General features: G+C 41.6%; 1 protein-coding gene across 1 annotated transcript in view; it reads left to right on the top strand.

The window, feature by feature from the left end:
* The first annotated feature begins 1,889 nt into the window (after positions 1-1,889).
* Positions 1,890-25,298, top strand: part of VEGFC (vascular endothelial growth factor C) — an 80,589-nt gene continuing 57,180 nt past the window's right edge. The window contains exon 1 of the mRNA XM_086746918.1: positions 1,890-2,520. Coding sequence (XP_086603044.1) covers positions 2,377-2,520 — 144 coding nt within the window. The 5' untranslated portion in view covers positions 1,890-2,376. The remainder of the gene's footprint in view (positions 2,521-25,298) is intronic.

The following is a 25,298-nucleotide window of genomic DNA, read 5'->3' as shown; positions in this document are numbered from 1 at the left end:
TTTAAAAAACCTTATGATTAGATTGTGACTTGAGGTACTACGGCTATGACTACCAGCTTTCAATTATGGCACTTTAAATTTGCTACACAGAGCAGCTGGTGGAAATGCTCTCTTGCATAAAAGCCTTTGATCCTGTGATGGATGTTCTATGAATCGAGGGGTGGAAAAGAGACAGAATGAGAGTGCTGGGGAACTGGGAAAATAAATAATGAAGCCAGCTGATATTATGATGGCGCAGCAGGAGCGATATGTTCCATCCTGTTTTGTGATTTAGTTACGGGGAGGCGGTCCTTGTGTGGCACTGTTATTGAAATAGTATTATCTGTGCATGATTTGGCAAGCAGTTTTTATTAACATACTGCAAAAGAACTTGCTCTCTACACCAGTCTGTCATGATTCTGAGAGATTTAAAATCAAACCAGTAATGCCGTATTTCTATTTAGATGGGTTTTGCATCCTGGACTGTGCTCTCTTTAGGCTTTAATCCTATGCTTTGATCTGCAGCGCTGTAAGGGTCCACTGAAGAACAATAGCCCTCTTAATTTATGTGTACTATTTTATCTCTTCATAGCTGTTCTGCTTAACTTCTAACACTCTTTGCTTCATTGCTTTACTGTGTTGTGAAGATGTTAAAAAATTGTTAGTGCTTTAATAACTTTCTAGTAACTATAAAAACTTTTAAAATGTAGGTCTATTTAAACTTTAGATTTCGTTCTGATTGCAAATGAAGTGATTACTTCCTAGCATCATAATCATTTATATGTGTAGCAGCAAGCTGAAACACCATCTTTAAAATAATAAGAAATAAATAAAAAAGAGCAGGGGTAGCTAAAGTCCTGCTAGACACACCTTTATGCATAACCCCCAGAATGGCCTTCCCTGCACAGTCACATAATGGGACTCCCGAAAAATAAGAGCAGTGTAACATGAGCAGACTGCCAGCAACCAGCCAAAGCAGTCAAAGATCTGCCCCCACAGTTTGTTCCCATACAATCTTGTTACCAAAACATGTATAAAAGCGATGCAGAGCAATTTGGAAAGCTTTCTGAACATTTACATGAGGTTTTATAATGCTGTTCACACCGAGCAAAAATGATAGTACAGGGAATATAACTTATCGTTTTGCATAGCTGGGATCTGAGCAGGCCGTAGTGTGTCACTTTGCTAGCAATGTGCAATCTGTTTGGGTTTTATTGTTTGCTTTTTTAAAAAAAAAAAAAAAATCACAGTGTAACTGGAACACAGTATCTATTCTCTGTTTTATTTAGGGCTTTGACTGGGGTGTAACTTCTGTTCGAAGATGGCTTTGAGATGTCATTGAGAGGTAGGCTACAAATAAATAGGGTGCTCTTTGGGTTACTCTAGCACGGTACATTATTTTTCCCTCTTTCCAAGTGAAGCTGCCAACGCTGCTCCAGTAATGGATTAGGATTAAGAGAATGTTTATTCCATCTTTTCTCTGTGTGCGTTTTGCCGGACCTCACCCCAGGTTTCAGAGCCGACCGAAACGAGCCGGGCATTTCGCTGTCCCCTCGGGGCTGGGACCTACAGTCAGCTTCACCCTCCGGGCTCGGGGCGGGACGGGCCGCCTGCGCCCCTCCGGGCTGTGCGGGGGTGGAGAAGGGGGGGGAAAGGCTGGGGTCTGCTCGCCTCCCCTTCCTCGGCCCAGGGCGGCCTTCTGCCCGCGCTGCGGGGCTGCCCGCGCCCCGGGGCCCCGGCCCAGGCCAGCGGCAGGCGGCGCCGCAGCGGCAGCGGGAGGAGGAGGAGGAGGAGGAGGAGGCGGGGGAGGAAGGCGAAGGCCGCTGCCGGCCCCCTCTCTGCGCGCCGAGGCGCAGGCAGAGGGCGCTTTCGCCATGCGCGGCCCCCGCCGCCGCGCAGCCCCAGGCACCGCGCACCCCCCCGGCCGCGCTGCCGCTGACAGGCGTCCGGAGAGACCTCCGCGGCGGGCGGAGCGGAGCCGAGCCGAGCCCCTCGGCCCGGCCCGGCCCGCGCGGGAGGGCGAGGGGAGCTCCCCGGGTGCGAGCTGCCGCTCGCTCGCTCTCCCCCCTTCCCTTCCTTTCCCTCCTCCTCTCTGCGCTTTCCACCTCCCCTGCTCCTGAGTGAGCGCAGCCTCGGATGTCCGGTTTCCTGGTGGGTTTTTTACCTGGCAAACTCCGGATAACTTTGGTGAGAATTTGCAAAGCGGCTGGGAAAGTTGGGAACTCCCCTGCAGGCGCCTAGGAGCTGCTGCTACCGCATCTTCTCCATCCCACGGATTTTACCGCCTTGGATATTGCGAGGGGGGTGGGGGGGAAGAGAGGAAGAGAAGGAGCCTCCTAATTTCGCCTGCATTCCTCCGGCTGCCCCGCTCCGCGCCCGCCCGTCCATCTTTGCACAATGCACTTGCTGGAGGTGCTCTCCTTGGGTTGCTGCCTGGCTGCCGGCGCCGTGCTCCTGGGACCCCGGCAGCCGGCCTCCGCCGCCGCCTACGAGTCCGGCCAGGGCTTCTACGAGGAGGAGCCCGAGGTGGGGGAGGCAAAGGTAAGCCCCTGCCCCCGCTGCGGGTGCCAGCTCGCTCCTCTCAGCCTGTGGCTGCCGGTCCGTTTGAACGGACGGCTTGGAAATCCCACCGAAGGGGATAAAGCCTTTTTAAGTGGGGAGGGGGGTCTTTGAAAGGATTTGTTTAAGGAGAAAAACATAAATTGTCTGGGTTTTCGGAGTTGCTGGAAGGGAGGTTATACGGGGAACAACAGTATTTACAAAGAAACGCGAAGCACCTGATGGGCAGAGGCAGCCCGCGGGCTCCGCTCCCCGCCCCCCCCGGGACCGGTCCCGGCCGCGGCCCCGCCGCTTCCAGCAGGGCTCGGGCAGGGCAAGGCAGCGAGCGGCCCGCAGGCTTCAGCCCTTCCCGGCGTGGGCAGCGGGGGCGATCCCGCGGGGTGCCCGGGGCCGCTCCGGCGCGGGCGGAGCTGCAGGGTCCTGGGGCGGGGGGGCTGGGAAACGCTCCGAGGAGCAGCTGTGCACAAGAACGAAGAGGCGGGGGAGGCGAGGAGGGACGTTGACAACAAAACACGAGGCTTTGCAGTTGTTGAAAAGTCCCTTGGAGTTACTGACGCTTCGGATGAGTTGCGTGACAGACTTGACGGGAGGTGCACGGTGACACTCGAGCCTGAAAACTTTCATTCTGCCCAGGCGCACGGTGAAGGTCGGGCTGCGATTCTCAGATTCCAGTCACAAATACTTACAATTCTGCGTTAGTTTCTGCTTGCCTAGGAAGTTTCGTAACGTAGAATTCAAGTACCTTTGGTACTTGCGGTTTTGCAGTTCCCGGTATGCTGATGGGTAACAGCGATGCGTAGCACGCGGCTGTATCAGCGTGTGGTGTTATTGGAAAGACGTTTGATGTCTGAGCTTAGAACAGCTCTTACCCTCGTCTCATTGTTTTGAAGATTTCTGACATACTTATTGAAAGCAATCATGACCGAGCTCATGCATTATTCATTCCAGTATGGGGTGAGGGGGAAGTGTGTGGATTAACAGTTAAGCTGATATTTTGATTATTATTATTTTTTTTTCCTGTGCTGTTTGTTTTACTGAACAGAAGTTTAGGACATTTTGCTGTAGCTATAGGGGAAGTCAGGTTTTGATAGTGCACATCAGCTGTGCTTATTTCAGGTATTCAAACTGTTGTAGACCATATATTGTTCACAGAATTCATGCTTTTCAAATAGTATTTTGCATGGCAAAGGTTACTGATTATACTGCAGTCTCTCTTCAAATATTCTGATTATAGACGAATGCTTACATTGCAATGTTCTGAATGCCAGTATGCTATCAGTGATCATATTGTTTAAACATTTATCAAGTATTTTTCAAACCTAAGTATTTAAAAATAGCAACACAAAATCAATTCAGCTGGTCACTCTTACGGCTTACGCTATTTATAAGAAAAATGCAAAACTTAGTGAAGGGTAAAAATACCTCAGCTCTTTCCAGCCCATGACTGTCAGTCAGTTATTTACTAAGTGAAACTGGCGTTTTGAGTTGTAAAGCCTCAGAACAGCTTGTGCTGAAGAGGTAGAAGGAATCCAAACTGCTGAGGTAGAGCAGCTGGCAGCGAAGATGCCTAAGTGATTCCTAAGTGATGCTGTATGTTGCCATGCACATGTTGTAAATGTTCACTCCATTCCTTGAAGAAACCTCGAAGTCTTTGGGAGCTGCATTGTAGTGCATTGTGTAGAAGTGCAAGTGGTCCCTGGAAAAGGGGCAACTGTCAGCAAACCAAAGGAAGAAAGGTCAAGAGACCGGGAAGTGAGCGGGATAGCATGTGTTAAGCAATTACGTTAACAGAAAAAATGTTTTTGTCCCTGAGTACGGGAGAGAGAGAGAGAATGACTCTGGATCCAAGCAGACTTAGTCATGTTGGAAGTCTTTAGTTGTGAGTTTGTTGCTTTTGCTGGAACTGTTTGAGTGAGTGAGTACTCTGCGTATTTGTTCCTGTGATGAGAATGTTGAGATGAATATCTGAAGTAATTGTGAAAGGATTAAAAAGTAAACTGTAAGTAATTGTTTCAAGGAAAATGTGGTTATATTGTCAGTAAAAAGTCGTCTGCTTGAACTTTCTTAACTTGAACAAAAAAAAAATGCATGATCACTTGAGTTTGTGTTCATAGATGCTGTGCTTCCTCTGCTTTTACTTTCTATTCATTGCAATGCCCTACTGCTGCATGTTAAACTGCTGCCTAAGTGTAGGTCATACGGGCTTTTGGGTCAACTCTTTACACAATGTACTTATCTATCTTTACTCCTATTTTAAGAACTTCAGCTTTAGAAACACTTTTAAAAGTGTGGATGAAGTTGAGGGTCCTCCAATGTGGGAAGAAAAGCTGGGCAGAAAGTAAGGGTATTGTGTTTTTATACAGGTAAGTGTTATGTGTTGGTCTTGTCATAGAGATTTGCAGCAACTTGGAAGCGTTACAGGTATAAATAGTAGTAGTTCTTCATAGACAGCTCTTGCAAGGGCATGTTCTGCAGCAAGTGGGCACTGATAAGCTTGTGCAACACTGCCTCCCCTCTTTTTTTTTTTTTTTTTTTTTTTTTTGTTCCAGCCTAAGGGTAAAGTTCATTATTTAACAAGCTTACAGGGCCCAGATTAATACTTTTCAGCTGAACTGTCTGCTTAGTGGGATGGGAATGAATCCTGCTTGTAAATCGCCTCATCCAGATTTCCAGAGGCACAGGTGGGTTGCCCTGGTGAGGGGACCCCCTTGCAGCTGCACCCTGCCTCCCCACAGCAGGGCTGGAGGCAGGGTGGCCTGCGGCTCCCTCTCTCTGTCTGGATGGCCTACGGGGGAAAGGAGCCCAGGTATTTCAGTTTTCTCTCTGGTTAAGGTGGGACTGGGGGAATCAGCCCTCCTGCCCCGGAGTTCCCACTTTGGAAAGGACCTGCTGCCCGGCAGGCATGCTCAGAGCAGCTGCAGTGAGGTGAGGGGGAGCAGTTGTGGAACACTGGTGACTTGAAAATTCAGCTTCTTGTACTGTCTATGAATATTTTTAATAGCTCTTACAATGCATTTTGTCTCTGGCTCTTGTTTTTTACTTGGTTTTGAATTGGGAACGTGTGGTGAGTATACACTGTCTACCTGGGAGGGCAAAGTAATTAAAATATTATGTATTGTTTGTTTGATGAAAGTTTCAACATGAACTAGAGGGACTACACAGGCATTCTGGTCATTGAAGTGAAGGTGTGACAGCAGCGTGTACCTAGACTGCATTAATGGCCACAGGATAACAATAGCAGGAGTGGGTTATTATGGTAACAGTGGTATGGTAACAGTAACTGGAAAGAAGCCGCACAGCTGAAAGGGTTTGCTTCATTTTGTTGCATAGTCAAACCTTTAGGATTATGTGACCATACAAAAGCAATATTGGTCAATCATCTCATGTGGTTTAAAATTGATTTTGCTTAAAACTGATTTTATGCAAGGATTCTTAATTTTGTATTAGAATGGGAATAACAAATGAAAATGTATTTTGCCTATTCTAAAGTGCATCCCTGAAAGGGACGTTGGGGCCTTTTTAGACAGAGAGCAAAACAGTCTTTGTGCTGTGATTCTGTGATTTGGTTTTTGCAATGAAAATAGGTGCGCTTACTTGAGCTCCATTTGTCTTGCATGCTACCTTGGCTGAGAGATACCTTTTTATTATTATTATTTTAAATCTGACCTAATGATAAAATGCTGCTAGTTGATGGCTAATGGAGTTTAAATACTGTTAGTGTGGGAGTGGGAGGAAAAGCAGCATGTTGATTTCTGGGGTTTCCTCCAGTCACCATATCTTGATGGTGTAATCTCAAACTCATCAGTTTTATGGCCACCTCTAAGTTTATGAAGTGTGCCTTGCTCTGCCTTGTGACGTTACACGTGCTGGTGAGAGATCAAGCTCGGTTTTCTGCTCTGAAAACAAGTGTAAACCTCACTCCCAGCTCTCAAGCAGAGCTAAACTGAGTGGGTAGGGAGTATGTTTTTTTTTTTTTTTTTTTTTTTTTTTCCTGCTGTTGCTGTTTTTTCTGCTGCAACTTTCCTTTTCATGTGTGTGTAGCCACTCTCTTTTTTTCAAGCACACACACACACAGATCTTGTCTTTTTTTATAAGCACAATTTGTATCAGATACAACAGGATGAACATAAGTAATGTAATAGGACCTATTATGAAGACTGAGCAACATTTCTGTAAACATAATTATTAAACCTTGGCCTAGCCTTTTGTGTGAGTAGAGTACAGTACTCAGCTCTAAGAGCTCCTGGCACTTTCTCGTTCTTGGTGTAGGTATGTGCATTCCTGGGTATCCTGTGTAAGCACACTCGTGTGCCTGTGAGGAGTTTCACGGGGCTGCCACTAAGAAATAACCACACTTCTTGGTTGTAAGAAAGCTTTGGGGATCACTTTAACTAGGGGCAGTGTTTGGAGGCTTACAGAAACATCCTCTCAAAAATATTATTTTTACGCTCACTTAGGCTCTGTGTTTAACTCTTGCGTTTTTTCAAGGGTGTGCATCCGCTTATTTTAGTAAAAATAAACCAGGACTTGCTCTTCAGGCTGTTGTAGCTGAGGGTGATGGTAGTAATCCTCTTCCATTGATATCCTGCATCCAGGATAGGAAGTCTGTCTGAACATCGTGTTCAGCTGCTGCTTCTTTGAATGTGGTCAGTGATTCATTAAAACAAAATGCTTGGAACAAAGGGAATCCAACTGAAGTCAGACTGGTATCCTATCAAGTTTAATACCCTTGTTTAAAGTAAAAAATGTGCTACAGCTGTTCATAGAATGAATTCTAAGAAATTCCAAGCAAGGTTGTTATTTGAAAGATGTAAGCTTTTGGCAAGTCTAAGTTGCTTCTTACAGTTTTATGTTTGGAAAGGTGTTGAATTTTGCTTAGTGAGTATCACTAACCTGAGTGATAGTAATACCAGGTTCCCCTCCATGTATATGTGTATCTGCTTCAAAGGCAATAATGGCTGCAGAAATTGCATCAGAATTTTAATTTAAAACGTTGATGGCTTAGGGGGACCGTGGGGAATTGTTTGTTGAATTCCTATTGTATATGAATCTGTCAACTTGTTTTCCTTGTTTTGTGTTTATCTGTCACCAGAAGTTTTTCTGATTACTTAATATTTATGTGTTTCTATATTTCCCCCCTCTTTGTGAGAAAATAGCCGAACTATAAGTCACTTATTCTTCTTCTCTTCCATTGTACTCAGTGTAAATTAATCCCTCCTGCTCTTCAGTAATTTTTTTTTTCTTTTGACGTTTCCTGACTTGTCTAAGATGGCTATAACTCCTTACAAATATTTACAGACTGCAGTTGCCAGTGGAGTGAATTAATGTTTTGGTAAGATGCTCCTATTTAGCAAAGTAAACAAGAGGAATTATGTTCTTTGAGGGAGAAGGAGAAAACACAGGAGAAACACCTTCTGATAACTGAAGGAAAAAAAATAGTAGTAACTGGTATGTTTTGGCTATATTGTAGGTTTTTTTTTTTCTGAGTAAGGGTGAATGTTATCTTCCTAGATGTAGTTACTGAGGCAATACATCTTCTGCAGGAAATTTTTGGGATCCTGATTGTGGTTAACTTCAATGAAAAATTATTGCTTGGGGAAGTTAAAGACATTAATTATCTGATACTGCTGTCACCCTGCACCCTGTAGTGCTCTATCTTGGTCACGTAATGGCTTCACCTCGTTGGTGACAATTTTCAAACAGCCCGATCTCAAGGATGCAGCTTACAAACTGTTGGAGGTGTTTCACATCCTGTTCCGCATTGAAGAGAGCAGAGCTTTTTATGCTGGACAAGTGAAAATACTGGCAAAGAACTGTACAATCCTTGGAAGACACCAGAAGGCTGCTGGGGTACAGGGGACATGGGTGTTTCTCTCTTGTATTAATGGTGTGGCATCCCCTACGTTACTTCTACCTGTTTGTGGCAGCATTGTGAAATAAGTAATTTCAAGAATCAGATATCATCTAGAGCAAAAACATTTACACCACAAAACGGTTTAATTATTTGACTTTCCTTATCTGACAGTTGTGCTCTGTTGAGGGGACAGAGGAATTCAGTGCAAGGGATTGTTTCTAAGAACAACCACAGCATTTGACTATTTCCCCATTTTTTTTTGTGAAGGAGATCCATAGCAGCCCTCCAACACCCCACATATATGCGTGAAAATTGCCAGGACTTGTAAAGATTGTCAGAAATCATAAATGTCCTACTAGAGATCATTCAGAACCGCTCTAGCTGTCCTTCAACTTTCTTTGACTGCCGAATTCAACAGATCAAATGTGTTTGTGGTGGACTGCTCCAGCTGTCCAGAATGTACTTGTCACATCAGTCACAGTATTTAAAGCCAAGGAAAAACTGGCCAAGTGGAGCTTCACACCTTAGCTGCTGTCTGCTTACTCATATTTGCATAGACTGTGAAATGTTTGGGCTTGGTTTGTTTCATGGGTGTCTTTGTTTTCAAACTGGCCAAGAGAGATGCAGCTGGTAAGTAACCTCTGCAGTCTGCTCAAGAAATGGTCTCATTAGAGAAACAAAGAGAAGCAATTGCAGAGGTCAAGGTATTTATTACTTCCAGGTCAAATGTTTATTTTGGCAGGGCTGTACTTTAATTCTGATTCAAGTAAGAGCCATTCACCCCTTTCTCAATAGGTGGCTAATGCTCATTGCGCTGCAAGTATAGGGTCCATATACACAATCACGTGAAGAGGAGCTGGTGGTTGTTGTTTGATGTGTGCTGTCTGCAGACAGTGGGATCCGTGTTCCTGCTCTGCTGACGGGAATCCTGATCTTACAGGATTCTTGCTGAGGAAGCCCAGTGACCCAGAGCGAGCCCAAACGGACGCTGCTGTGAACATGTTTTCCTGATCGTGGAGCTCACAAGCACCAAGACTGGGATCTGTGGACTCGGATTCACACTTAGCTGCGCTTGAAAGTGCTCGAACAAAGTTGGGCTCCAGGAACTGTCCATGTAGGTGTAGGTGGTCTGACTTTGTGCTATATGCACATTAAAGAAACTTAACATAGAGAAAGAAAAACATTCTGGAGAGGTTAAAACATAAGGAAAGCCTGAGAAGTGAAGAAAAGCTTTGATTTTTTGTTTGTTGCTTAAGAAAAAAAGGGAGAGCATTTCTTGCTATGAGTCTTGGATGTCATTTTGAGATTAAAAAAAAAAAATTTCTTTGGAAATGTTGCTTTTGGAGTTCTGAGAATTCATGGCAATCTTGACCTGTGATTCTTCTTAACTAGTAACTGCTAAGTTTTACAAACTATGCAACAGCTTTGTGGCTGCTGTGAGTTGGGGACTAGGAGAATATCATGAAAGTAGATATCACTGGAAGTCAAAGGAAGTGTATTTTGTGTCCCTAAAAGGATCGTTCATTATTTGGTGTACTACTGAGGATAAAATTTCTGCTTGTTTGCATACTCTCTGTTACTTTTCATTCCTGCTATTTCTTCTAAGAAGTAATGCAAAAGCAGAAAATTTATGTAACTTCAGTCATTCCAGTTATGTGTATTTGTAACTGGCCGCGGATACACTTGACAGGAACGTACCTTGCCTGTAAATGTAGTACCGAGACTCTTGATGGAGACTGTACATATCATTTTTATAGAATCACTATTTATGGTTAGATTAGCAGTGTAATTAAATGTCTAAAGAAACTAAGAAATAAACTTGTGAGGTAGTGCCTTATTGACGTTTGTCCCTCTTCTAGGGACAGATGTTTCCCAATTGAAGCAACCCCTACAACTTCCTCTTCACCCCACCCACTCCCCAGCAAATCTTGCGTAATGGGCAGAGCGCTGCTGTGGTATAAATGTAACCATTTACATTTTATTCATGTATGCCAAAGTACTCGTGTTAAGATTTCAATATCTCTCTGCTGTAAGGATTTTTTAAAATTTTATTTCCTTTATGTTGTTCATATTGAAATATTCTGTGATTTGGAGGAAACGAGACAATCTTCTTAATCAGCAGGCTTGCACTGTTGAATCACAGTAGATTCAGTTAACATGGAGAAGTGTGTTTTTCCTGGAAGGAAGATAGCAATGGACTATTATGTTGTCTTTCCAGTTGGGTGTGTTTCTGGCTCATCAAAAAAGAGCAAAATGTTGGTTCATTTAAAAATACCAACAACCCCGTTGTGCAGGACACAGCTTTCAGAAGAACATTAACAGCTGCTAAATATCCCACTGGCATGACTGTATATGGTGGATATTGTAGAGTTTCATGGCCTTTCATGGAGGTTTCATGTAAACTGCCAGGCAGCAGAAGCCAAGAGATTGGGTTCAAAATCAGATTGTCTGAGGGTCTCCTTGCTCGCTTGCTGGAGTGTTAGTGGTGCTGGGTTTGTGCTTTCTGCCTTGTGTTCCCAGGTACACCCAGAGACATAAGAATGTACTTTTTTTTTTTTTTTTTTTTTTTTTTTTTAAAACACGGTTCAAAAAGGTCTGGGCTCTTCTTGTGGCTCAGCAGAGCCCAGCAGCTGAGTGGCTCCTAACTCCCTCCATGCAATTTCTTTCGCCTGTCAGGAATGCCATGTGAGTAGTGCTGGACACTCGAGATGGTGTGGAACCCACTTAGGAGAGGATTCATTGTGTCTGTGTTGGGTGGGTTTGACGAACAGTCTGGACTTAGGCTGAGATCAGGCCACCTTAGAGTGGTAAATTGGTTGATAAAGGGCTGTCTCTGCAGTTACTGTACCCTCCAAGACTGTGGTGCTCAAGTCAAAGTGCAGCCTGTACAACTAAAAAGTGTGGAGAGTGATGAGTGAAAAAATGCTTTTGTTTTTCTTACCCAATAAAAGTTGCTTGTTTATCCCTGATTATCACCTATGAGAAAGATGAGGATCAGGAGGGTTGGACTAGGTGACCTTTAAAGGTCCCTTCCAACCATAACATTCTGTGTTCTTTAAGATTAATAAGAACCCTGCTTCTTTCTTTCTCCAGGTGACTAGACCAGCAGGTGATCAAATCACTAGAAACAAATTAAAGGAGTGAAGAGCTGTAGAGGAGTTCTGAATACCTGTGGACAGGCTGCTAAGGCAGTAAAGGCACATCTTGTCGCAGGGAGTGGGTGGGGGAATAAGGGGAGGAGCGGTGGAGGATTTTCAGAGGGGAGGACCATTCTTCAAAGGAAGGTAGAATCAGGCTTTTCTGTTGCATCAGGTAGAACTAGAGAGTTAGGCAAACTCTAAACTGAACAGTCATTACTAATCTGGATTAATATAATAAAAAGGCTCTTTGTAGTAACAAAACTCTTTGAATATCTTAGCATAGCTACTGGGTTCAGAAAATTAATGAAATTTTCAAAGCCTCATCTCTTATGGCAGATGGATGATCTGTTTTTTTTTTTTCCTTAAGCCTTTAAGTTGCTGCTTTACTCCATAATTAGTTGGCTTATGGTATTTATTTTGAGTGTTGAAGTAACACAAGAGTAGAGGAAGGGCTGCACCTGATCAGGCAAAATGCCTAGTTAGTCCTATGTGCCATTTTCAACAGTGGCCAACAGGGGCAATCTCAATGCACACCCACTAAACATGCACAGTGTGCCCCACTGATGTGGCAGAGGATGTCTTGGAGAGTGACATTGCAGTCTGTCACACCTTCCTCCCAGTTGCTTTCAGGTCAAGGCTGCCCTTTGGCCACAGGCTTGTCTCTTACTGCATGAAGATAGTGCCTACTAAGTTCTGGCCCCCAAAAGTTTATTTTTTAACCTCTGTTTTGTGTCTTGACCTTATTCCCCTGTGAGGGGCTTGTTGTGTGACATCTAGCTGATTTGTCCCCAAGCCATCCCATGGAAATGGCTTGGGAGATTCATACTCTGCTTGCTTTCTTTTGTCACCTTTGCATCCCATAGACTACATTCAGGAGAAGCCCCAAAATCCTGGTGTCTGAGCATGTATCTCCTGCTCATTCCTCAGCCAGCTGTGGACTTCAACCAGAAAACCCAACAGCAGGCATTGGATGTTCAAATAGTCCCCAGGCTCATCATGTTTTTCATAATGAGAGTGCAACCTTGGCAACATGCACCTGGCTACAACCACTCTTCTGGTTCTTCCAGTACCTCTTATTTAGCTTTTTTTTGGCTGGACTTTCACTTTCCTTTTTATTTATGCCCTTACCATCCAAGGCCCTGCCAAATTACAGGACCTACTTGACAACCTCCTTCTGAGCAAAGAAATGAAAAGTGTCACTACATGCTTACAAACTGTTGGCAGCAGGGCAGCTTGTGGACTTCTTTGCCTTAAATGATGAGGGGTGTGGGGGGATTATTTTGTTTTCTTTTATTTAATAGCTTTCAGTTGCCTTTTCTCCTGCATATTATCCAGGTGCTTATTGAGCCTACAGAAACTTATGACGTTGACACCTTTCTAGATCAAGAAGTTTAAGAAGTTTGTTTAATATATATAATAGTAAATGCTAAAAAATATATAAAACAAGTTCAAAAACTGAAAGAACCATTCATTTTGAGCCTGACATCTGTTAATTATGTATTAATCTTCTCCAGTCCTTGTCCTGGACAAGGCAGGGAACAATTCTGTCCATGCCACTTGTGGTTCTATTGAATCTCCCTCTCCGTTGCTCTTTTTCAGGCTAAAGATCCTTCACTTAAGTAACCTGTTTGTTTTTTTTTTTTTAATGAAGCAGTTCCATACTTTTGATAATCCAATTTAATGCTTTTCTTGATTTTCTTTAAGGCTGCGGAACAAGGCGAAGGGAGAGCCAGGAGTGCATACAGGAGTCCAGATGTGGGACACCATGGATGTGGTGTGATGTTTTGTTCTCTTTCCTGATAATTCCACTTAACTGTTTATTTTAAAAGTGTGTCTTGCCTGGAGAGTGCTTTGCAACATGTCAGATATGAGTCTGATTAAAATGTCTCTTTTAAAGAACTGCCCAGATTTATTCTGAAAAACTGGATGGGCGAAGGCATTTCATAGTTATTACTATTTCCTCAAAATTAACATAAAAGCTGTTATTGGGAGTCTGTTTCTAGATAATATATGATTATTTAACCTCTGTGTTCATTATGCCTTGAATGAGTTTTTTTGTGCATACCATACGTGCATAGTGAGAGATTTAATGGGACTAGGTATCTCCTGAGTTACAAACCATGAGCTGTATGTTTAGTGTCCTTAATGATTTTTTTTTTTTTTTTTTTTTTTAAGAAATGAGATCTCCTGTCAAAGTAATCTGTGAAATATACCGACAATCGTGTAAAGGTTGTTTATACCTGTTTAGAATCATAGAATGGTTTGGGCTGGAAGGAATCTTGTTCCAATCCCCCTGCCGTGGGCAGGGACACCTTCCACCAGACCAGGTCGCTCTATTCAACCTGGCCTTTTGAACACTTCCAGGCATGGGACACTCACAGCTTCTCTGGGCAACCTGTTCCAGGGCCTCACCACCCTCATGGTGGAGAACTTCTTCCTTGTCTCTAATCTAAATCTACCCTCTTCTAGTTTCAAGCCGTTACTCCTTGTCCTATCACTACGTGCCCCTGTCAAAAGTCCCTCTCCAGCTTTCTCGTAAGCCCCCTTTGTGAGAGCTTGGTTATGTGCACTAACTAGGTGCATATGACTAAGTGGATTTTTCAGGAACCTACCTACGCTTGCATATTTTTAGATACAGGTCAAGCCTAACCTAAAGCATAAGAATGGAAGAAATACCCCACTGGAGCGGACTAATGTCTGCCTAGACAAGTATTTCGTCTCTGTCACACCATTGATTTCTGCCTGTAGTTTTGTCAGCTTTGGGCAATATTTTCCCTCCAGGTCAGAATCAAAATCTGTAGCTCTTTCAAGCTGCTTATGGTGCCTGGAACCTTTATTATGGATTTCTTCGTAGGCAATTCCATGTTCCAAATGCCACTTGGTGAAGACAACTGTGGTGCTCTGAGTAGAGGGGTAAACCAGGAGATCCTGTCTTGCTCTTGATATCCTGCTCCATAGGCAAGTGCGGGAAGAGCTGCAGGGTTATTTAGAGGAAGGTGATGGAGGTGGATCCTAAACAGCTGGGTTCAGAATTTTCCTTAATTCCCTTTTCTCCTCTTCCAGGAGGAGGGAGAAGATAAGAGAATTAAGGGAAATTCTTCAGCTAAGGATTATCTAATGTGAGCTTTTGCAGACATCCAGCGTTCCCCCCTTAGAAACCTCTGTCTTCACCCAAAGAAAATTAAGTCCTCTAGGGTACTTTTTTCCCCCTTGCATTCATTGCTTCTCCTGCTTTGTGGTATTGGGACATCTTTCTTCTTTCTCACTAGAGAAGTACCACATGCTGCTCTATCTGAGGAATCAGTGCATCTTGCTAAAGGTCCCTCTGAAGCATGTATGTTTAGATCCTTATGATTATCTTAGAGATATTCTCAAACAGGTAATATATTTAATAAAACAGAAGCTTTTCTGGATAATCTTCACGTTTTTCTTCTAAATATTTGTTTCACGTTTGTGCTAACCTATTGAATTCTGCTGTTATTCTGCATATTCTTTATTACAGCCGTGAAAACTTTATTTAGCTTTGATTTTATTCTCTTTCCTTCCATAAATAACATGCACAATGAATTCCTCAAAATCTGTTACATTCTTTGTCATACAGCCCCTAACTTACAGACTATATAGCACATGCTTTTGTGAAGACCTACGTTTTTATAATCACTGTGTATTTTTTAACTTTTCAACTGTCTAATGAGGAAACTATTAAAATGAAAGCTTATTCTGAGCCAGAGCATGGTGTGTTCATTAGTTACCTGGTTTCATTAGAATGGGAATTTCCCTTTTGCTTTATGAGTTACCATGGAGTGTTGAGGGTTTCAAAGTAAGTGCAAAGTCTTACTAAGATGTGGAATTAATTGCTTATCACAAAACTTGCACTGATAGCTGAGTAGCAATCTTGAAAGAAAAGTGTAATTAATAAACATTTGTTTTGGTAATCATTAAAGTGGCTGAATTTCAGGCAGAGCTGCTCTTACCTGCTGCTTACCAATTACTTTTCAACGTTCTTTCATAAAATTAGAATTATTTTCCAGCCAGCCAGTATTTTCCTAATACTCTGAAATGGAAATACTTTAGCTGGACTGCAATATTGGCTGCAAAGTTGTTTAGGAAATCAAAAGAAAACAAACAAGAAAGCTCTACAGCATCTCTGGCTCTACTCAGTGATGATCACTACAGGGTGAGAAATTTCTACCACCCTTTTTGAAGGCATTTTCTTTATTTCAGTCTGAACTCTGGCAGAGCTGTACCTGGGAAGGGCAAATGATTTTTTTTTTTTTTGTTTTGTTACTGAAATTGCAGCAGTTTTACTTAAGACTTGTCTGCAATAAATTAATTTTGTAGTATAATTACACTGCTGTAAGCAATATGGATCTAAAGGTGTAATTGATCATGCCTTTTTGGGTTCAGCCCTAGTAGCTGAAGAAGGTAGTGCATATGAGTAAGAAGTTACTGCATTGCATCTGGGCTGTGGTACATACGGCTGTACTTGCAGCGTAAATTTGACAGAAGGAGTACTCCAGCCAGCAGTCCATCCCTGTTCCCCTAGTTCTTAGTTCTCCTTCTACTAGTGTTGGAAAAGCTGGTATGGAGGAGGTAAGATGAGGGTACTCCTTTTGGTAGCAGCATGGATTTATGCTGGCTTATAGTGACTGTGCAACAGTTTACTCGTGAGTACTTTTAAATGTTAAGTAAAACACTTTAAGTAAATCACTTCCAGTGACTGATCTTGCTTTACTATGTAGCGAAATGAAATGGGAGTAGTCATGTACTGGTTGCAGTGATTCTTGTGTGGATATGTTACCTCCTCACAAATACATCCTCATGACTGCCAGCATGAACGGTTTATTCCAATCAAAGTATCTCTTCTTCATTTAGTCTCTGCAAGTAATTAAGGTGTTTATGTACATGTTATTAAGCAAACCAATTTTGATTTTTTGAGTAAAACAGAGCTTTTTATTTGACAGCAAGATACCTGTTGAACTTGTTAATTTTTTTATACATACGAGAGATTACAATATATGGAAGTAAAAGATAAGGGGAAAACTTTACAGGGAAGTCAATTTTGGTTTAGTATAACATAATCTGAGCTTGACTACTGGTTTTTTTTTGTGCTTTTTCCCCCCTTTTATATATATGTATATAAAAAATTAAAATAAATATCCAAGTGAGGGACTGGTGATGCCGGACCAAATTGCAAATTTAACTAGTCAGCTATGCTTCCTTCAAAAGGTGGCCCAGGATCAACTATTAAGCTCCAACTTGGCTTTCTTCGTGATTACTACTATGGTTGTGTTCTGTGTAGTGAGAGTGTGATGTGGTTAATGGCATATTTGTAAGCAGTTTAATTACTGCAACAAGATCCATGCAGCTCATGAGCAGCTAAACTTCTGCTGACAGTTGTATGCCCATGCCTTGGTGGGTAATTACTTATGTTCATATTGAATGTAGTTGTCCAAAGTTATTTCTATAGAAGAACTGTAATTAAAGTGATTGTGATCCCTGTTAAACTAATGGAAGGACATATAAACCAAGGTTGTTTACCTTCTACTTGGTCTTTCAGTGACATGAGTTCAGTGTCTGGAAACCTTGCTCTTGCTACGATATGAAGATTCATAATCAATATTTTGCTATCATTCTACATAAATAATACACTAGCCTAGAGCCAAGATAAATCTAGTACTACTGACAGGCATTGCAACTGTAAATGTATGTAGTATATGAATATATATACTACAGTTTGCCACTTCAGTAAAAATCAAGTGGTCAGAAGTTACATAGTGCTAGAACTAAAAACTGTCTTTTTTTGGTGATATTCTAGTGCTCTTCAGAGTTGTCTGATGTTAAGAGACGTTGAAAAGCTCAACAAAAATGCCCACAGTTGTATCATCCGAGTGCAAAGGACAGTCTTGAGTGGGCATGGGCCTGTGTGACTGGTTTTCCAAAGCATGGGAGTGCTGCCTTTTCCCTTAACAGCTCATCACCGTCACCCCACGTCCCAGCCAGCTCCATCCTCCTAATTTAACCCATTCCCCTGCCTGACTGAATGGGGCCTGGTACTGGGAGAGGGTAAGCAGCACCAGCCTAAGTGCTTCCACCTCCCTTACGGCAGTGTGTGCGAACTTGAGAGCTGCAAATTAGTAAGGTAACTGATCCAGCTGAAGAGATGGAAGCCCTCATCTTAAGACCTTTGGGTGTTTTTTGCCCATTCCAGGCATTATTGCGTAAATACTAAAATAGCTGAGGGGGGCTGCAGGCTTCATAGGCTTTGTCTAGGCCTTTCCTTTAGGCTTCTGTCTTTCACCTGTGTTCTTGAGCAGCTCCTGTGTTTTAAATCTATCTTCAGTTCCTTGCTGCTTTCTCTACTACTTGCTTCTCCTCTTCATCAAACTGTGAAATGATTTGGTATCTCCCTTCCCTTCTCCATACGCATCATCCTAATCTTTAATTGCCCTTTCTCATGTGAATAAATGGCAATGAAGCTGCAAGTGGCTGTCACAGGTCTTTGATTCCTTTGGTTCTTTGTCTCTGCATAGCAAATTCAATGCCAAACCAGGTCCCTCTTCAGTGTGTCTCTCTCTTCCCCCATCTCTCTCACTCTGTTTCAGATCCCAGTTTTCTTTTCCTCCTTCTCCCACTCTTTTCTCTGAGATCCAAGTTTCAGCTGGAGACTCTAGGTCTATTCCTTCTCCCAGTGTCTGTCCTTTTTTCTCATTTTCTTCTCAAGACAGACTGAGTCTTTTTTCTCCTTTCTGTTCCTTTACACTCAAGTTTTTCCTTTTTAGCTGTTTGCTCTGGAATCACTGAGAGTATGTGAGAGAAAACCCGCACTGCTCTCACTTCATGCCCTGCTGCAGCCCAGAGCTATACCTGCACAGCAAGTCTTGTTCAGCAGCTTCAGGGAACATGTACTGATTGTTCATTAAACCTTTTTGCATTTTAGCAGAGCAGTCTGCCAAAGTCTTTACTGGAAATTCATAAGCTGTAATGCTTATTTGTTGGGCAAATTTGGCTGAAGATGATAAATTATGCCCCTGAGGCACCCTCTGTTTTTTCCTTTTTCTTCTCTATCACTCCAGATTATACTTCCCTGTCAGTTTAAGATGCTACAAATCATCACTGAGGAGGCTGCACTATTTTAATGTGGACAAGAAACAGGCATTAGGTCAGTTTCCCAGTGGAAAAATCAAGTTTCAGGTTGAAGTCTGTCAAAATCTTTGAATAAACAGCTAGAAACAAGGTCTTGTGGAAAAGTGGAAAAATTGGAGCAGTTCCATCTGAACTTCACCACTTAAACCCACATAGTTTGGTGCCACTGGCCCAAACAGAGTTCTCATCCCCCACTTGCTTATTCGTCCTGTGCACTTTCCCTTCCCAAGTGCCAGTGATGGGGAACTGAGTCGGGAACGTCATTCCGATGATGGCTTGTGAAGATATGAGGGTTAAGGAGTGCTTGGCTGGACCACTCTTTTGGTCTGGTTTAACTCTTGGCTTCACGTATGCTTGTGTCTGCACAGGAGACGAGATTTGTGGGAGGGCAGGAATAAGCAGTTGGGAGTAGAAGGAGTAGAGGCAGGTGGGTTTTTTGGTGCTAGTCTAGGACATTTGTTGATCAATAACTTCGGATCACAGTGGTACTGTTAACTCAGCTGCAAGGGCCTGTTTTCTTTTAACTTTGCAATGTTCTATGGAGAAGTAGCTTTAGAGCAGAAAACGGCTTGAAGGAGGCAGTAATTCTTTGGAAAACATCTGTGATTATTGGTTGGCTTTATCTCACTTTATCTGCTTAAAGGTTAAGCAACTGAGTCATGCTGTCTGGACTCCTGTTGTAACTAAAAGACAGAAACAGGCAGCTAAAAGGAATACATGACATGACCTCATCAGCCACAGTTTCAAGGTTTCTTCTGAAATTTCAAGTTTCAAAAGTTACCACTTTGAATTGAGCATACTCATTGGGAGGACATTAAATTAAATAAGTGTGTGTGTGCGCATTTATTTTGTGTAACTACAGTGACTCTTTTCAGTTGCATTCAGTGTTTTCCATATCCTCTTTGCTGAAATTGCTGAGGGATTTTTCTTCAGTATATGAAGCTTTTGTCCTCAGACTAGGCTTGAAAGGTTGCTGAAGTACTAAAGCTTTGTGTAATGTTTAAATCCCTTCGGTTGGTGCTGAGTTATAAATAGCAAGTGGCTGAAGGAGAAGGTGAAGGGGATAAAGAAAAGCAGCAACAGCAGGGAAGAGATGGGAACTGCTGTCCAATTATTCCTACAGCTCCAGCAACATGTAGTCAGAAACTAAGGTTAATAGGAACCCCATGTAACATATTCTATGCTGAGAGAGTCTAAAGGATGTTTGGGCTTTTTTTTAATAAACTGTGTGTTAGATCGTTGTATCTGATACCTAACACCAGCTGTTGTCTTGATTCTCCTTGAGTGCTAATACAGTGGAATTAAAGGAGAGATAATTTTAGTATGGAATTTCCTGAGATCATATAGTTTTATTTTAATGTATTGTTCTTTATCCGGATGCTGTTACTTAATTTAGGTCTAACTATAGAATATAATGATGCTGTTGCCACCCTTATACGTATAGACACACAAACACACATGCACACACATGTGTCTATATCTATATATATATACGTAGTTCTCTTTAAATATGAAAATTATTATTTTCAAGATATTTAATGTGTACTTAAAACTGGCAGCTAACTATTCTGCTATAGCTGAAGTAAAATTAATGAATTTTTTTTTCCCATGAAATAATCTCTTCTAATTTTATGGTGTGGTCAATTACAATTTAGAAAATACAGAATCATGGGGAAAACAAATTTTAAATGGCGACAGAGTCTTAAAAATAGGTATCTATTTATTTTTTTCTTTGTTGACGTCCTATTTTAACACAATGCCTAAAACTTTGTTACCAACTCTGATGAATATGGAGGAGAGACTCTAATTGCAGACTGATAAGCTGTTTCTCAGGAGGTGGTTATTATACTTGTTACAGTCTTGATGAGAATATCATACCTAGGTGTATGTTAAGACTCTGCGATATTAACTTTCTATGTTTATTAATATTTTATAGACTTCAAAGTTTTTAAGTCTGTATACTCATATGTAAGCATACTGTTGAAATCTAGTTTAATAAAATGCAGCAAATGTGTGTTATCAGAAGAACTGTTTTTTATTTAGAAGATTTTCAAGCCAAAATAGTGTCTTTGTTTAGAGAAGCTTTTCTAATTTTTAGCTGCCTGACTCACCATACAGTCAAATCAGTGTCCACTCTATCTGATGTGGGTGAATACTAGGTTGAGTGGAGCTAACTTTGCCTCCTCTCACTTAAAATACTGTATTGCATCGTATATCGCTTCATGGTATAAAAGTTGATAAAGATATGCGCAAGACAGAAGTAATCAACATATAATAACCTTCCTTTTTAAAATCTAATACCTTTAAGTAGTTTTCCAGGTTTTTATTCCCTGATCTGCACAGACTGAAGTACATGCATGATTATGACTTGTTCCATTGCTAAATGCGACTGTTCACTAATGCACCTTCAGATACATCCGGGAATGTTTACGGCAGTGCCAATTAATCAGTTGCCCACGCTCTCCTAACTCAGATGCCAAAGCTGGGATCTCTTTCACCCCTGCTCCTACCTGCTTGTTTAGTCTTCATCCTTCTTTAATAAATGTTTTATTCTGAGTGGAGAAGTGAGACCTGAGTCACCTCTCTTACACTAACTTATGTCATCTGAATCAGAAGTGTTTCACAGTTATCCTATTCTTTTCTTATATTTGCCCCAAACTGTGAAGTGTAACATAATGCATCTCTCTGCTTTAAACAGGAAAAAGGTGCTTTTAGCAGACCATAATTACAAAAAAAAAAAAAAAAACAAAACCCAAAAAACAAACAACCAGGTGATTTCTGCTTGAAGTGCAGTTCTCTGTCCCAAGGCTACAAGGGGTAGTTTCATAGAAGATATGACAAATGAGGAACATTGCGTACAACTCCCTGTGTTCCCCATTCATGTTTTTATGGCAAAAGGCTGTTTAACTTCATTAGAAAGGAAAGTGGAAATGAACCAATTAAAACCCTTACTTCACATCCAGTGGAGTGCCTTGGTTTTTCAGCATGATAATCTGACCCTGTCAGGCTTCATATTTATGATAGGCAATGAGCATTGGCAGAAACAAAACATTAGAGAAAATGTCATGAAAGCATGGAAGCTTTGACCTAAAGAATTGTTCAATTGTTCATACCATGCTAGTTTGAATGACTTTAGTAATAAATTGCAATAGTGTTTTATACAGCTTATAAAATGGCAACCTGTAAAGACAGGGAGAGCAATAAACTAACATATGTTACTGTTGCAGAAGTGCTTCCTGTATCACTGTTACCTGCTACATCACATACAAAGACATTTTTGACCCTGCTGTAGTAAAATCCTGGCAGTCCCAAATGTAAAAAAAACATGAGTTCAGCCGAGCAAAATAATGAAACTTTAAACTCATGATTCTTGAAACAAAACTGTGATTTGTCTTCTAGCATTTAAGATTGAATATACTTGTTACATAGACAGAAGGCTAAATAATGGGAAGTAGTACTAGAAGAAAGATTTAAGAGCCATAGTAAATACATTTCTGGTGATCTAGAGTGTTGTCACTGAGAAAGGATCCTAAGAACCTCGCACATGTCGAAGGGAACAACAGTGAGTTGCAGCAGAGACGTTACCCTCCTCCCCTCTTCTGCGTGTGGCACCAGTAAGACCACTACTGAGCTACTGTCTCCAATTTTGTTGTCTGCAGATGAACCTGCACTGAAAAAAATGAATTGGGGGAACGAGAAGCATAGCAATAAAAAGACAGAGAGGAAAATAACTTCTAGTGAGAGTCTTAAAGAGTTGCAGATAAAAAGATGACTGGGAAAAACATGTAGAAATCCTTGGGAAAAAGAAAATAACACATGGCAAAGGCATAGCAGAAATTAAAAAACTTAAGTCAGAGATATTGGTGGTTTGATTTTTGGGGTGGTTTGTTTGGTTTTGTTTTTTTTTTTTTTTTTTCCCTTCTGAGCTGTGAGAGTGACTAATCTTTGGAATAAACTGTCAAGGGAAAGGGTGACTTTATCATCTATTCTGATTGTCAAGTCTAGATGCTCTCAGGTAGGAACCTCTGTGTTTCTAAGACGTTCAATTCAGTGCTGAGATGCGCAGATGAAAATGGCCATTGTGTGCAGGAGGTTGGAGTAGACGATCTTCCTTTGGTGTGCCTGACCCTCCAAGCAGCATACCTTGGTACAGGCACATACAATATAGTGTGCCAAAATCATCTTCAGTCTGACTACGATTACAAAAAAGCATTAGAAATACCACGCTGAAGTCCTTTGGGGTTAGTATTTTGTCTGGTTGTGTTGTGAATACCAAAGAACTGCATTTGAAGTGGAGAGACGCGCTTTTTCCAGTTTTATTTTTTGGCTTCTGTCAGGCAGCAGATTAGGGCTGAGCTGGGTTAACTTTAGCCCACCAAGTTAATTATCCAGTTACGTACTCACCTACTCCAAGTTTCCTGAATTCCTTTGTTATGGCTGTTTACAGCTCTAGCCTCCACAGCAATGAGTTTGAGTTGCACCATGTAATTGAGTCTTGGTGGGGAGTAGAACTCTTCCCCCCACACTTCTTAATTTTAAACCTGTTATTTGATTGTTTCTTTAGATTTCAACCACTTCTTGTTTTGTGAGAAATAGTATATAATCATTTGGGTATTGCCATTCATAATTTTACATTTATTTTACAGCTCTTGTACAGAAACAATTTGGCATTGTGGGTTGTTCTTCTTGTCTTCTCTTTTCGTTTTGAGGTGGGGTGATCTGCTAGTGCATGATGTGAGAGAACATGAGGAATTAATGAGGTGTAATCATAGAAGTTAAAAATGTAGTTATTTCCTGTCAAATCAGCTGATAATAGCAGTCTGTTTTATTGAATTGACGTATCCAAACATGACTTCATCCTGAGACACGCTTATCAGTAACATACGGGTGTCTCTTGATTGTAATGGCTATATACCTCATCACGTCATCACAGATTGTGTGTTGCCTCTTACCTGTCCTTCATGTCCTTACTTGTCCTCTTTAGAAGCACACATGCTGCTTTTACGTGAGCAGACGTTCATCCATAAGTAAACTAGAGCAGGTATCATGGCATGCCCGTTTCTAGTTGAGTGAAGGGAGAAGAGCTGTGATCTTTCCATAAACATTATGACAGGGAGCAAGCTGTGCAAATAATTCAGGCAGCCCCAGCTTGACCTTATTTATATCCAGAAGTATCTGAAAAAGAGGACAGGAGGGAGGAAGCTGTAGCTACGTGCAGAAGGAATTATTCTAGTGAGCCAAATCCAGTCAGTAATTTTGGACACCTCGGTCCGAATGACCTTTCTGGCTTTGGAAGAAGCATTACATTTTTTGGAGTTCCTTGTCATTGCTGTATTTCACGTAGAAGCATATGTGATTTGAATTGTGATTGCCTCCAGGAGTTTTAAGTAAAACAGTAAAAGCGCAGTTTGAAGATGAAAATAAGATTTGGCAATATTGCTGACAAAAAAAAAATTAAGCTTTCAAGCAGTGTATTTAGGCAACAAAGATAATTTATTGTATAATTCAATATAAATGCACCACTTTACATAAATTAAGTGTGCTAGACAACCTGGAATACACTTTGCATATCAAAAATACTTGTCTGTTCTGATTTGTTAAGGAGTTTCAAAATCATAAACTAAAGAAATTAAATCTATAAATCTAAGTTATTTTGGCTTATGTGCTTTTATTTACTCAGCTGCATATCCCAAATAAATGTACTAAGTTAGTAGTTACTCTGGGCTTGCACTAATGTGAAAACAGAATGCGATCCGTACTTTGGTTCCAGTCTGAAGACTTACGTGCAGATCCACATGCAGAAAGAAACGAAATACGTAGCCAACATCCCCAGTACAAATCTCAAGCCTTTACTCTTGGTTATACTTTCAGGTAAAAGATCAAAGGTCCGATCTTTCAGTGGCAGCAAAGGGAGAAAAAGAGCAACAAGCTGCTGAGGGACGGATCCTGTGAGCTGGTGTGACAGCACTCAGGATATCGATATCAAACCTCCAGGCACTGAGGCTCTGGGTAGCAGCCCAGTGTGGAGCAAGGCAATGTGCTGAATCAGGCATCTGGTAAGACCCACTGGTTTTGAACTTCTGTTCAAAACCGTGCTGGAATAATGGATCCCCATTTCCTAGGTGAGCATCTGGGACACTAAAGCAGAAATAAAAGCAATCACTGATCCCCTCCACTAAGTGTATTTTTTTTTTTTTAGATGGAAGCACCTGTTGCACCCCGCACAAACTTAAGCTTGTCAGGCTGTCATGCCTTCAGCATGTACCAGTGTAATCAGCTTCTTGGGGAGATTCCCCTTGGCAACCTTCCTTCGTGAGTTATTCCCAAATAACTGTACATGTGCAGTGGATGCTAGGACGTGCTCCTTTTTCAAACTGGTTAGCAGGCATGGTTAAGTATGGTGAAATATTATAGCTGAGGGTATTGAGCGTGATCAGACGGAACATGCAACGCCAGCTCATTTTGTCGTCCAGGTAAATGTAACCAGATCAAGTGCCATTCTGTGCGGCATCTGATAAAAGTATGTTAGACACACCTTTGATGTACAGCAGATGTTTCTTATTATAGGTCAGGAAAAAAAACTGTTAGAATGGGTTTTTATTTTCTGTCTTCTCAGAAGT

The sequence above is a fragment of the Chlamydotis macqueenii genome, chromosome 4 (assembly GCF_036417535.1).
Source record: "Chlamydotis macqueenii isolate bChlMac1 chromosome 4, bChlMac1.mat, whole genome shotgun sequence".
Lineage (NCBI taxonomy): Eukaryota > Metazoa > Chordata > Aves > Otidiformes > Otididae > Chlamydotis > Chlamydotis macqueenii.
This window is presented reverse-complemented; position numbering and strand designations above follow the sequence as displayed.